Source organism: Squalius cephalus (genome assembly GCF_949319135.1).
Source record: "Squalius cephalus genome assembly, chromosome: 5".
In the NCBI taxonomy this organism is placed as follows: domain Eukaryota; kingdom Metazoa; phylum Chordata; class Actinopteri; order Cypriniformes; family Leuciscidae; genus Squalius; species Squalius cephalus.
In genome coordinates, this window is record NC_137126.1 from 33917040 (window position 1) to 33929868 (window position 12829).

General features: G+C 39.9%; 1 protein-coding gene across 1 annotated transcript in view; it reads left to right on the forward strand.

Moving 5' to 3' along the window:
• The first annotated feature begins 1515 nt into the window (after window positions 1-1515).
• Window positions 1516-12829, forward strand: part of cacna1ba (calcium channel, voltage-dependent, N type, alpha 1B subunit, a) — a 106068-nt gene continuing 94754 nt past the window's right edge. Inside the window, exons 1-3 of the mRNA XM_079871639.1 lie at window positions 1516-1924; window positions 3848-3943; window positions 4784-4923. Of these exons, the coding sequence (XP_079727765.1) occupies window positions 1649-1924; window positions 3848-3943; window positions 4784-4923 (512 nt within the window). The 5' untranslated portion in view covers window positions 1516-1648. The remainder of the gene's footprint in view (window positions 1925-3847; window positions 3944-4783; window positions 4924-12829) is intronic.

The window sequence follows — 12829 nt, forward strand, 5'->3', positions numbered from 1 at the left end:
TGCCAATTTCCCATTCATTTCCTATGGCGGGTCCATTTGGACCCGAAGGTCCTGAGTGTGACTATTTTTTTTACAACCACTTAGACTATTCAAATCCTGTCCCCAATTTTTTTGGGTGTTCATATACCAAGTACCAACAAAGTCACCAAATTTCGGATCATTCCGATGAAGCTATGATTTTTTACATTTTTTAATTTAAACGCTTCGGGTCCATTTGGACCCGAAGGACCCCAGAGGGTTAAGCAGACTAATGTAGAGTATTTGCTGCCTTTACCATCACAGGAATAAATTACATTTTAAAACATTGAAATAGATTTTTTAAAATTGTAATTATATTTTACAACATATCTGTTTTACTGTATTTTTAATTTGATTAAACAAAGCACAAGAAACTTAAAAAATGCACTTTTTTTTAGCAAAGTATTTTTTAAAGTAAATTTAACGTTTTGTTCTACCACATAAATGTCATGCAGCCATATCTGAAACTCAAATCCACTGCATGTGTGCTTTAAAAACGAGTAGGCTACAAAGGTGATTGATCAAGCACATAAATATGCCTACGGCATGTAGCCTATAGAGCAAAATGTAGTCAAATCGAAAACCCATTAGAAATTCCCGTGGGATACAATGTCTCAAAAACCGGGGTTTAGGGTACAAACAGAGTAGGCTTCAGCTCTACTGAAGGGTTAATGTAAATCTGAAAGAGATCGAAGAGCCTCCGAAAGGCGTCCGTCACGAGATAATGTCCTGATTTACCCCACCCAACACCGGTTCCACCCTTTATAAATCAACGATCTGTTTACAGTTGTGGGAAGTGCAGCTGCAGATGCACATAATGTGCCGGATTCTTGTTAACTTGCTTTAAAGTAGCCATTAAACCCATTTAAGTAACTGTTTAATGAACTGCTGGGGTGTGGAAGAAGAGGACACGCTGTATTTCCCCCTCTTGCCCCAGTGCCATGGAGACTGTAGCGGTACAGGTGGAGCCACTGACAGGCTGCCACACAGTCACGTGATCTGATTCAGAAGAACCAGCGGCTGCAGAAATTGGTTAAAATTTCATCGCCAGGCTACGGTCTAGTGGAAAAAAAAGGTGTTAATGTCCTTCGCTCGTTTTCATTTCAACGATAAAAGCACGAGGGCGACGGACTGCGCGTGTCATCATCTGTTAGAGCGAAGAGTGCAGGCAAGATCGGAGGAAAACATCGAAGCATCTGCATCAGCATCGCGCGCAGAGGGAGCGGGATCTTACAATCTGTGGGCTTGACTCCATTCAATCGCGACACAGTTTGTAAAGGCACCTTTTCTGATAGGACTTATTTCATGAAATGGCTTATTATCTAAATCCTTCGAGTGAGGCGTGAAAAGGATCTTTATTGGAAATGACCGGTCGCTTTTTGATGGATTGTGTAACGTGGAGCGACAAACTTTAACTGGCGTTCGGTTCATAACAGAGATGCGTTTAGATGTGCTCTGAATGGCTGGAATACTTTAAGCAACTCTGGCTGAACAAGCTCTTGTGGGTGCCAGACCTGTACGGATGAGAAGAACTCGTGGCTGGGACTACATCGCGCGTTGTGATGCTTCTAACTTACACTCTGTCTGATGTGAATTTGGATTTCTATAGTCAAACCTGCGCGTTTCTAGAATGGCTCGCTTCGAAGACGATCTCCCGACCCGGTATGGAGGCGGTGGCTCTCCAGCGGGTCCAGTCAGAGGGACCATCCGGCAGCCAGGCCCCCCGCCCGGACCGAGGGTCTATAAGCAAACAATGGCCCAAAGAGCCCGGACAATGGCCATATACAACCCAATACCGGTCAAACAGAACTGCTTAACAGTCAACAGATCCCTTTTCATCTTCAGCGAAGATAATATCATTCGGAAATATGCAAAGAAAATAACAGAGTGGCCATATCCTTTACACAAATCACAGGCACTTGTAAGAGGGTAAAATAGCCTAATGTGACTGTAAAAAAAAAAAAAAAACAGTTTGTAGACTTTGTAATCAGCAGTAATTCGGGTTCACCTATCAGTGTTTTTTTTTTATTATTATTTTTTTTTACATTTATTAATATGCTAGTTAAGCTCGCAAAAGTTTGGCGGAAATATAGGTATCGTTTTATCCAACATAAGTTATGTAAAAGTTGTTTCGGTTACGTTTACTCTTATTGGATTGAAATGACATGCAGTAGGCTATGCAGGGTGGTGTCTCGCTGATGAAGCAAACATTACAAGAGGGGTCAGTTGGTTTCGATATACGTGTCCCCGGAAAATAGCTCAGATTGGCTTTAAGTAGCCTACTTTATATTTGCGATTAGCATGCGGAATGTAAATTTGATGTATAATATCTGTAGGATAAGTCTCGTGACGTGAAATGCCATTTAGACTTTTTATTGTTTTTGTCCTTTTCTCATCCAGTCACTGCGGTATTGATTCTTTTCAGTCAGGAAACGAGACTCGGTCTCTGTCGCTCATGGCAACCAGAACAGCTCTTGCATTGGGCTGCCTAAATTGCTGTGCAGTCTCAGGAGAATTGCCTCTGGGAATACCAGCCAGTCATAAAGTAACTGAGATATACCTGCTGCTAGTCTGAGCATTCGCAGCTTATGTCGCAGGAAACAGTCCAAAAGCAATAAAGTTGATAGTCTAGCCAATTTAAGCGGAACAGTTTAGTGCTTAAACGTTATGGGCGCTAATAATCATTCCGAGGCCCAGCCGACGGTCCTCAAATTTTGATTGTTCCGAATCTGAATGATTTGGCGAAATTGAGCATTTCCCTTTGACGTGGAGGAGTTTGCTCGGGGGCTGTTTTAGTCGCTCTCCAAGGTGCTGAAACGCATACGTGTTTAAAACTCGTCCAGGGAAAAGCCTAAGTGATGGAGCCTGAATAGTTTACCACCCTAGAATAAATATTAGAATGAACATTTCGATTTTGTTAACTTAAAACTTAATGAACAAATAAGGCGAAATTTTAAATGCTTATTTACTGGCAAAATGTTTCTATTTGCAGCAGGCTTCACATTTGCTGTCCAACTTTGCTGTATTGTTAAGTCCAACATAGACTGAAAAAAAAAATCAAATGTTAAATATGTGATCAATTTCTCTTTGTAGTCATAGACAGTTAAGTAATGAGTTTTTTCATTAAACAAACCACTGTTAATCATTGACTATTGAGATATCAAAACGTATCTCGCAACTTCACCTGCCAACCTCACCTGTGAATGAATCCAATTAAATTTCAATCAGATTGAGCTGAAAATCAGTTAGAACCATAATGGTGGCTAAAACACATTTTGTGAGAAATGGAAATTGTACCCAAACGTATGAATACCTCTAAACAAAATGAATCCAAAGTACTTTTTTTGATACATAAACCTTTTTTTTCCAATTTTGCTGCCTGTTTTGTCCCAGTTCTCATGTATCAGCACTAAGGGAGGATAATTCATGAAATGAATGTCTTTATGCTCAGGCTACAATGAGTCTACTAGTCTGACGTGCCACAGGAAATAATTATCCTCCTCCCCACTAACCAGCAGCTTTGCGAGGAAAGATGCTGTTCACACAGCTCCTGACTGAGCCATACGGTACCTGAGATGAAGTGAGGTCATTTTCATCAGTAATTCTTGTTAATAAAAAAATTATATTGGAGTTAAAGTATGGTGCATTTTAAGTCTCAGTGGTTCACACTATGAAGTGAATAGATTTACGTTATTTGTTCTTTATACTGCCCTTTATTGATTTTTGCCGTAGCTTCCAAAATTGCTCGATGATCATGTTATTGCTGTGAATGAATTCAAACTATTTGTATCCCATGGACTCTTTCCTTAACACCATCACTCCATTTGAGTACTTGATTCTCGCCACCATCATAGCAAACTGCATTGTACTGGGCTTAGAGCAGCATTTACCAGCTTTAGACAAGACACCCATGTCAAAGCGGCTGGTGAGTTGGACTTTCCCTCATTAATCACACTGCAATTTTATAATAGCTGTTTATGTATTAGTCTCTTTTGCAGCATTACCATATAAAATCAGAATGATTCTGTTCAGGTGCAGAAAGCTTTTACTTTAGAAACTTTTAATTGTTTCACCAAAGGTTTTGTAAGTAGCAGTTGTTACTGTAGGTCAACATTTTGCGTTGCCCTCATTTATGTGATTCATTTAGCAGACACATCGATCCTTTGTGAGTTGCTGTCAGTCATTCAACGGTCAATACTTTAACCGTCCTCCTAAATTGATCCACAGATCTTCTTTGTTGGTGCTTGAGATTTGATTTGCTTTGATCAGTGTATATAATAAAAGAGGACAGTAAACTTAAAAATGAACTGTCTTGTCTGCTAAAACTCTTCTTGAACATTCTGTGTTATTCTTTTCATGTATATTTCTTTATTTCTCAACATTTGATTTGTTTTTGTCTCAACATTTGTCATTTACTTCCATATAGTCAGGGTATTGAATATGTGCTTCACTTATGAACTGCAATTTTTAGATGCTCTGTTATTATAGGTTTGCTTTGAATAGTTATACTGAGAATATAGAATATACTGAGAAATAGTAAATGGCTCCCCATTCTCCAACTTTAATTTGCTATATTTTACTGTATTCAGTAACACTGCTTCAGTGTTCTGTGGAAGAACAACAGTTTAATGAAAGTTGTAAAATATTCAGTGCGCTTGCCACTGAGAGATTTATGTTCCTCTTTATACTTCGTTTTATTGTAAACTTGCATCTTGTGTCTTAATTTGTATGAATAACTGCTTGTGTCTCTCCTCAATCATGACAGGATGACACTGAACCCTACTTCATCGGAATATTTTGCTTCGAGGCCGGGATCAAGATTATCGCTCTAGGCTTTGCTTTTCATAAAGGCTCCTACCTCCGCAATGGGTGGAATGTTATGGATTTTGTTGTTGTGTTGACGGGGTAAGTTCAAATATTCTTCAAATTGCGACTCACTGAATGGTTACTGAATGGTTTTTATATAAATGACAAACCTTAAACCAAAGGAAAGCAGTATTTATAAAGCATATGGCCATGGTCTGTGACATGAAAAAGAAAATAGGCAATTGTTTTGTAGTTTTAATCAGAGCCGATCAGCCCTATACGCACACTACGCAAGTTGCGTTGGACCCCGCAAATTACTCATGGCCCCGCCTCCCCCTCGTGTCAAAGCGCGTCAATCAAAGTTTACAACATCGATGAGAAAATTAAGCGGAACTATCCTTCTGGTCATGAAAGAGAGCGAGAGAGAGAAAAAAACACACCATGAGAGTAAATTGCGGGAACTGCAATCAGGCAGACTTGTGTTATCTCCTCTCCACGTTTGATGTCAGCAAAGAACAGTAAAGTTAAGTTGATGTGCATCTCTCTTTAGTCTGTCTGACTATCTAACCCTTCTGGGCAGTGCATCTTTTGCTCTTTCTGTGTCTTGCTTGCTAATGCCAGCCACTTCCAGGGCTGTTCTGTGACTTTGTGCCTGACAAAAAAAAGTGAGAGTGAAATACAACTATTTTTTACGTTTGATAAACGACAAAGGGCAATGGTGTTTGTTTATAAACTGCCGCTCGGAAAGATAACCGCGTCGCGCGTTAACGTGTACATATATGCGCGTGCACGAAATGAATCTCGCACTTTCCAGCAGAAACATCTGTGGGGACCAGTACAATAAGGGCGTGATTTGTGATAAGTATCAAGTATTGCTTTTATCAATTAAAACACAGTGACATGCTATGGCAAGCCATTTTAGCTTTTATTCATCCACAGGATGCATTTTTGATATCAATAATTAAATTTGTACTATTTAAATTGTGAATTCTTGATATTAAGAATGACATTTTCTAGTAACAATGTCTATTTTTGATATACATTACATTTTCATTAGTACTAGTTAAAGGAGTGGGAGCACTGGGGTGTCAGGTGTGACTGTGTGGCAATGGCAAATGGTTTACATGGCTCATGGGTCAGGTATGGGGGCTCCTTGACAGAATTTTGCTTAGGGCCCCAGGGAGGTCAGGATCGGCTCTGGTTTTAATGCTGTCGTTGACAAAAACCACAGTGGAACTGAGTGGAGAAGCAAATTGGACTGCTTGGCCCTAGCACAGGCAGTGTAGCGGAGGTCCTGTACATAGATAAATTATGTTTGGGAATCTAGCCTGCAGTCAGACCAGGGGTCTGTATGCACGGGGTCTGGCTTGCGCTCCAATATTACAACCGGGCTGGTACTTTAGAGGTGTAATGGGGTGTAGAGGGAGCTACTTCATATCCAGCAAGGAATACAGCGGGGACATTCTGATCCTTATTTATAGCAGTTATACTCTGGTGTAGATGATTGCTACTGTCTGCATCGTATTTGCCTAGAGATATGGCTCTATTCGTTTTGGTTGTTTTTGAAGTGTTTCTGAAATGGATTTGCATTGTTAGATGGTTTTGTGAGAGGCAACATAGGAATTTCAATACCAGGATCCAGCTTTATTTGTTCCTGGTACTATTGAACTTACATGGTGATTATTGCATTACAGTTATTTAGTTGCAGTGCATTTGCATTTCAAATATTTGAAGAAAAGTCAGATCACAAGGTATTTTCTAATACAGGGATAGTGCAGTGCTATTTTCACTAGGTATTAGTTAAATTATTGGTTAGTAGCAGGTTTATGGGGGTTATGCGCATAAACTTCTGTATTCTGTAAAACAGGTCGAATAGCTTCCGGTTCAGGTCTTTTTTATGGTAAATGGACTGCATTTATATAGCGCTTTCACAGACCTATGGCCACCAAAGCGCTTTACATATAGCCTCACATTCACCCATTCACTCACTCATTCATACACCGACGTGCTTTTTATGTGCTTCTTTAGAGCCGTTTTACTCAATATGCCTTCGAAGGAGTGAGCAAAGATGAGCATAAACGAAGTCCATTGCATAAGCAAATTGATATCTAACAGTTTTTTTTTATTCTTCTCGCTAACATTTAGATATTTAAATTAAACAGAACGGCAACAATAAAAAGACCTAGCTTGGTTAGCTGATTACCTTAAAAGTGTAGTCGCCGTCGGTTCGTACTGCCATTAACACTTTCTCCGACAAGCGGATGCAGTGAGACCTGTTTTCTTGTTTAGAAAGCCTATTATAGTAAACTAGAACTAAAACCATAAAAACAGTTCCATTACCTGAAATGAAATACATGTTAACTGAAATAAAATAAAAATATAAAAAACATTTTATTTCAGCTAATTGGCAAGGCAACAATTCTCATTTTCATTTAGGTTAAAGGGGACCTATTATGTTTTTCTTTTTCTTTTTTACATTTTCAAGTGTGTGTGATGTTTAAACATGAAAAATGTCTGCAAAGTTACAAAGTCCGCTTTAAATGGAGTTATTCTCTATATCAGTAAGCTCTGTTTCTGAACTCCTTGAAACGCCTCGATTGTAGTCTTGAGTTTTCTTCCGGGAACGTACCTTCACAGTATTCCTCATTAATTACCGCCCAAGGCATTTGTAAAAAAAAAAAAAAAAAAAAGCCTGGTTGAGTTGCTTGAGCAGTGTGTTGAAACTCACATTTATGGTAAAAGGGGTGTGACATTTCCGAAACATGATTGTAGCGGTTGACCAATCACAACACACTGGTCCAGCCACCCAATCAGAGCACATTGTGCTCTGCAAAAATGTATAATATATGAGAAATAATTTTTTTGAACATTTAAGCATGAAAACTTATTCTAGTGGACCTTTACAAGACCTTGTAAAAGAACATAATATGGCCTCTTTAACTTGATCTGCTAAAGTAACTAAAACTGAAATAACAACAACAACAAAAAAACGAATAAAATGACAAAAACACACAGCAAAATTACTAAAACTTTCAAATCAAAATGAAAATGGAAAATATGAATAAAAACTGTAATAGTATCTCAATGGAGGACCACCAGCAGACTCATTTTATATTGAAGGAAGAGGTGATGTCATTTAAAATGGACAACATGACTGGCTCCACTGCACTGGTTGACAGGCCTCAGGGATGTGCGCTCATCCTGGGGCACTGTGCCGTGACGGGCATGGTGTTACACTGATGCTGGTCCCTGTATAGTTACTGGCACCACTAGGGAGTGTCCTGCCTTTCTCTGCCTAATGGCAGGGAGATTTGTTTTGTCCATCCACAGAGGCTTACGTCAGCCCATCACCTCTCTGCAATAAACAGATTTAGTGGAAGCAGTTCTGTTCCTGCAGCGGAAGAGGCTGTGCAGAAAGCCCCGGGATATAGAGCTGTCTATTTGCCTCTGGACATCTGAGGCAGCCAGTGGAGTTTATTTATAACAGACATACAGAAGTCACATTATAACAGCGTGTCTCTTAAACTAGACATTAATATCCCTTAATATTTACAGTATATGTGTGAATTTGATATTTGCAAAAGGTGAATATGTATTTCCATGTGTATAAAATATATAAATAAATAACTTGCTTTATATATATATATACTGTATATATCAATCATATTATCAAATAAAACCATGTATATAATATGGTGGCTTTATTTTATATACATCTATACATTTATTATACATCTAAAACGTATACCAGTATCCACAAATATATATTTATATTATACTTAGTGTTGTTTTTACTAATATATAAAAATGATATATATAATATTCACTCTGTTCACCTATTTCCTTAGTATTTTATTGGTGGAAGTCAGTTGATTAAGCAGTCTCTGTCACCTTTAGTACAGGAGGGTCCATCATCCAGATCATAATATGTCTGGCAAGAAATGGATTTGCTTCATTAAAGGGGGGCAAGATGGTATAATATGGTAATAATCACAATCAGAGCATTCCCTAAAAGGGTCTGCAGTTTAGTGGTTCAGGAGTATGATCAGTCTCAGTCAAGACTTATTGATCCATGTTTCAATCCCAGACTGCTGTTCGATTATCAGAGTATGCTATAAATCACGTATGTATGAGATTGTATATATTATGAGATGCTTCTTCAGATGGCATCCTTTGTATGGTTTTCCTGATTGAACTTCAGGGATTTGTCGTATAGTATTAAATGTTTTTTAGCCTCCACAATCAATCACTCTTTGTCAATTTTTGCTTTTTAGGCTCAATGAGCTTGGATTGTGGGCGGGGCTGTCCTGTGCGACACTAGAGAAATAGAAACGACTGACAAAATGTTGCGTTTGTTGTGGATTTAATTCAATTCAATTCCTTTTATTGTCATTGCATATATTATACAATGAAATTAATTAGCAAACCTTACAGTGCATCCGCACATAACAACACAACAACAATAATGAAGACACCATAAATGTTACACACTACAATACAGAAACTTGACAGTTTCATGTAAATATATTGCACATTATCATGGAGCATATATCATCTGGATAGGACTTGGTGTCAGTTTTTTGTTACACTCAGGATTGTTTCACAGGAATTAATAGGGTCCTATCAGTACAGTTTATAATAAAAAAATAAAAATTATGTAATACATTAATTTTAATAATAATGATAATAAAATGAGTAGTATTTCCCCCCTTAATCCAGTCTCACAGCTCTAATGTGCCTCCAGTAAGATCTTTGGACTTGCTAATAAGAGAATATATCTGACTCTCTGGGTTCACATCTCGATCAATACTGTATTGAACCAAACAGTAAGGGAATGGCTTTGCTACACCACTCTTCTTTATGGCTGTGTGTTCGAGCGGCGCACTCCTTCTCTCCCTCTCTCCTCGTTCCAACCAGCTTTAGTGGGTGAGGGGTGTGGTGATGGCCAGGGATCATGCTGCTGTTGATGCTGCGATGAACCGAATGGCCGCTGGGGTTCCCTGCTTAGATCAGTCGCTCTTAATGAGCTGCATGGGTTCCCTGGAGGACCATTATGTTCGCAGCCTTGTGTTTCTCTGGGCTCCCATAGAAAAGGATCCTGAGGAGGGCTTTGAATATTATGTAGAGGAAATGTATTGCATTTGGATAAATTTGATGCTCAAACTCAAATTTGAGTCGCCAGATGAACATTAGTGACAAATGCAAATGTTTACACAACATTAATTTTTTCATTATGCTGTTATTGGCTTGGTTATACAATTGCTGCACGGTTACCCACATTTATTTGGAACAATGTGAGCACAGTTTGTTGTTGTCAACTAGGCCTTTAATAAGCCATATTGAACAATTTATATTATATTAATATAATGGGCTGCCGTTTAGGAAAAATGTAAGAACAGTATAAGATAACATTAAAGGTCAAACCGAAATGCAGAAAATGAAAACGCTGCATTTAAGGATGGACTATGAAAGCTTGAGAGTCCGAAACTAGCTGGTAGTTTAATGTCTTTTTTTCTTGAAATATATGTGTTTACTTTATATTTTACTCCTCCATCTGTTAAGGGTTGTGTAGGTGGTATGGAATATTCTGCTGCTTCTAACACAACGTCAAGAAACAAGCTGAAGTTTTAAACACCATCTTTCCAGAGCTTTTGCTTTTGCTTCGTCCTATTTGATCACTGCAGTCTGAGGAGTAATTGAGTCATGTTCCCTCGAAAAATGTTAATATTCCTATTACTGGAGCTCTGTCTTCTTTTTTCGTTCTATAATCTAGTTCTAACTCCCTATGTGTACCCAACTGTATGTTGTAAAGATGTTGTATATGTATTGATCCCTTTTACTGCATTGAGTAACCGTCTTCACTGTGTCTATTCCACCTTCCTGTTAAAGAAATTTAGATTTTGCAGTTGCACCTCTTAAAGCAATATCCTGATTCGCTCTCTCTTGATTCTCTGAGAGCAGATTGGGTGTCTGTGGTTGCCACAAAGGACCTTTACCTGTCAATATTGGTGTGTTCCTGTGAGTGACTGAAGTAATTTGCTTGGAGGGAGATGCAGTATTTTAGACATTCAAGGTGTTGCAATCCTCCCTTGATGTTGGCCTATACACGTGGATATCATTAATTGATGAGGACAGTGTCAAATGCTTTGAGTTTGTCAGTGTCTAAAACAAGGTGATGAGCTCATTTGTGAGTGATCTCTGTGTGGATTCTCTCTGCTCTATGTATGTATCATGTTGTGATCTATTTGATGGCATAGAGGAAAGTGAGTTCTGTGCATATTTTAGCACATCGACCAGGTCAAGAGGTGTGGGATCAAACGATTGTGAACTTTTCATTGAAGCTGAGCATATTGAATCAAGTCTCCCACTGTTGCTATATTTCCTTCATCTCTGGTAATGTTTAAACTAGAGATTAGTGTTGTCATGATACCATTTTTCAGATTTCAATGCCAGTGAAATTCCTTTATCCTCAATAAGAATGTTGATTTTATATGTTTTGATATGTATATTGTGGCCATGCATTATGAATTGGTTCTCTCCTTTTAGTAAATTGTGACCACTATTTACTAATTCATTCATTTGTTTTTTATATCATGGCCACGAATTAAGAATTTGTTCACACAACTTAATTTATTCCCTTGTTTTAGTAAATCGTGGCCACATTGAACTTATTAGTTACCTCGTTTTGATTTTACTAAAACGATAGAACAAATTAGTTGTCACATTCTGGTTGTAATGAAGCGCACAACAAAGGAGTAAGGAACAAAACGGTCTCTATTAAATCCACAACGTTAAAACACAGGAGGTCATAGGAGTAATATAAACACAACCACATAAGCACTGACGTTAATACTGACGATAACAGACATTAGAACGAAGGAAACTCCATACATACAGGCATAATTAACATAACTAGGAACTTGTGAGAACTCAATCAAAAAACAAGGAGAGAAACTAGCAAAGGGAACACAGATGGAGAGACCAGGGCGATGATGGTGGGACGATCCTTGAGCAGGAGTAGCCTGGCAGGGACTCAGAGAGCAGCCAGAATAATGGCCCATGGTAGAGTTGAGGGAGGGAGAAGCCATGGTGGAGACTTGGCTGACAATGGAACGATGGACGATGGAGCCAATGGAAGAGGAGACCAGGGTGCAGATGGAGAGCTGATGAGGCTGGGCAACATCGATGGTCCTGGAGGCTGAGCCGCAGTGATGAGCGTCCAAGGTGGAGCCAGGGTGCCAGAGGACTGAGGTGGAGCTGGTGTGACTGAGGACCCAGGTCGACCCGTAGGTAAGACGGAGCCAGATGCATTATACCAGGGAGGAGCTGACGTGAACCAGCGGAGGCGGGGCCGACGGGCTGGCTGGCTTTGGAAGAGGAGGCGGGAGAGGGAGGGATCTCTGGAGAAACAGGAGACTTTGAGATGGGCAAGAAACTGAAGACCCAGAAGACTTGAAGCTGGGTGGAACCAGCAGAGACACAGGATACTTGGAGCTGGGCAGGACCAGCGGGGACGGGATGATCAGAGAAACATCCTCTTCCAAATCATAACAAAAATTAGTAGAGACCAGCTGCAGCTCACCCTTAGCAAAGAGTTCCTTCCATGCCCTCGTACTCCACGAGCTGTCCCACGACGACGCACAGTGTTGCCGGCTCACGCACCTTGCCAGACTCTTTGTGGGGCTCGGGCTTCTGGGCGATGGTTGGCTCAGTCCTCTTCTCTGGCACTGGCTCGTGCATCATGGCTGACTCAGGCTTTCCGTCTATGGTGGGCTCTGGCATCATGTCCGTGCAGTGTGTGGGCGGTGGCTGGATGGCCTCTGGGGCTGGTGATGTCATCCTCAGCGGAGCAGATGGTAAATGCCGATCCCTTATTCACCAGCACCCACTCCACATGTGCGGCGAAATTCCCCCAAGGACCGTTCACTTGGAGGCGTGCCCTGGACCGGGTGGTGGGTTAGGCACACCATATCTAAAAAGTCCCTTGTGTGGTCCTCCAGTGAGT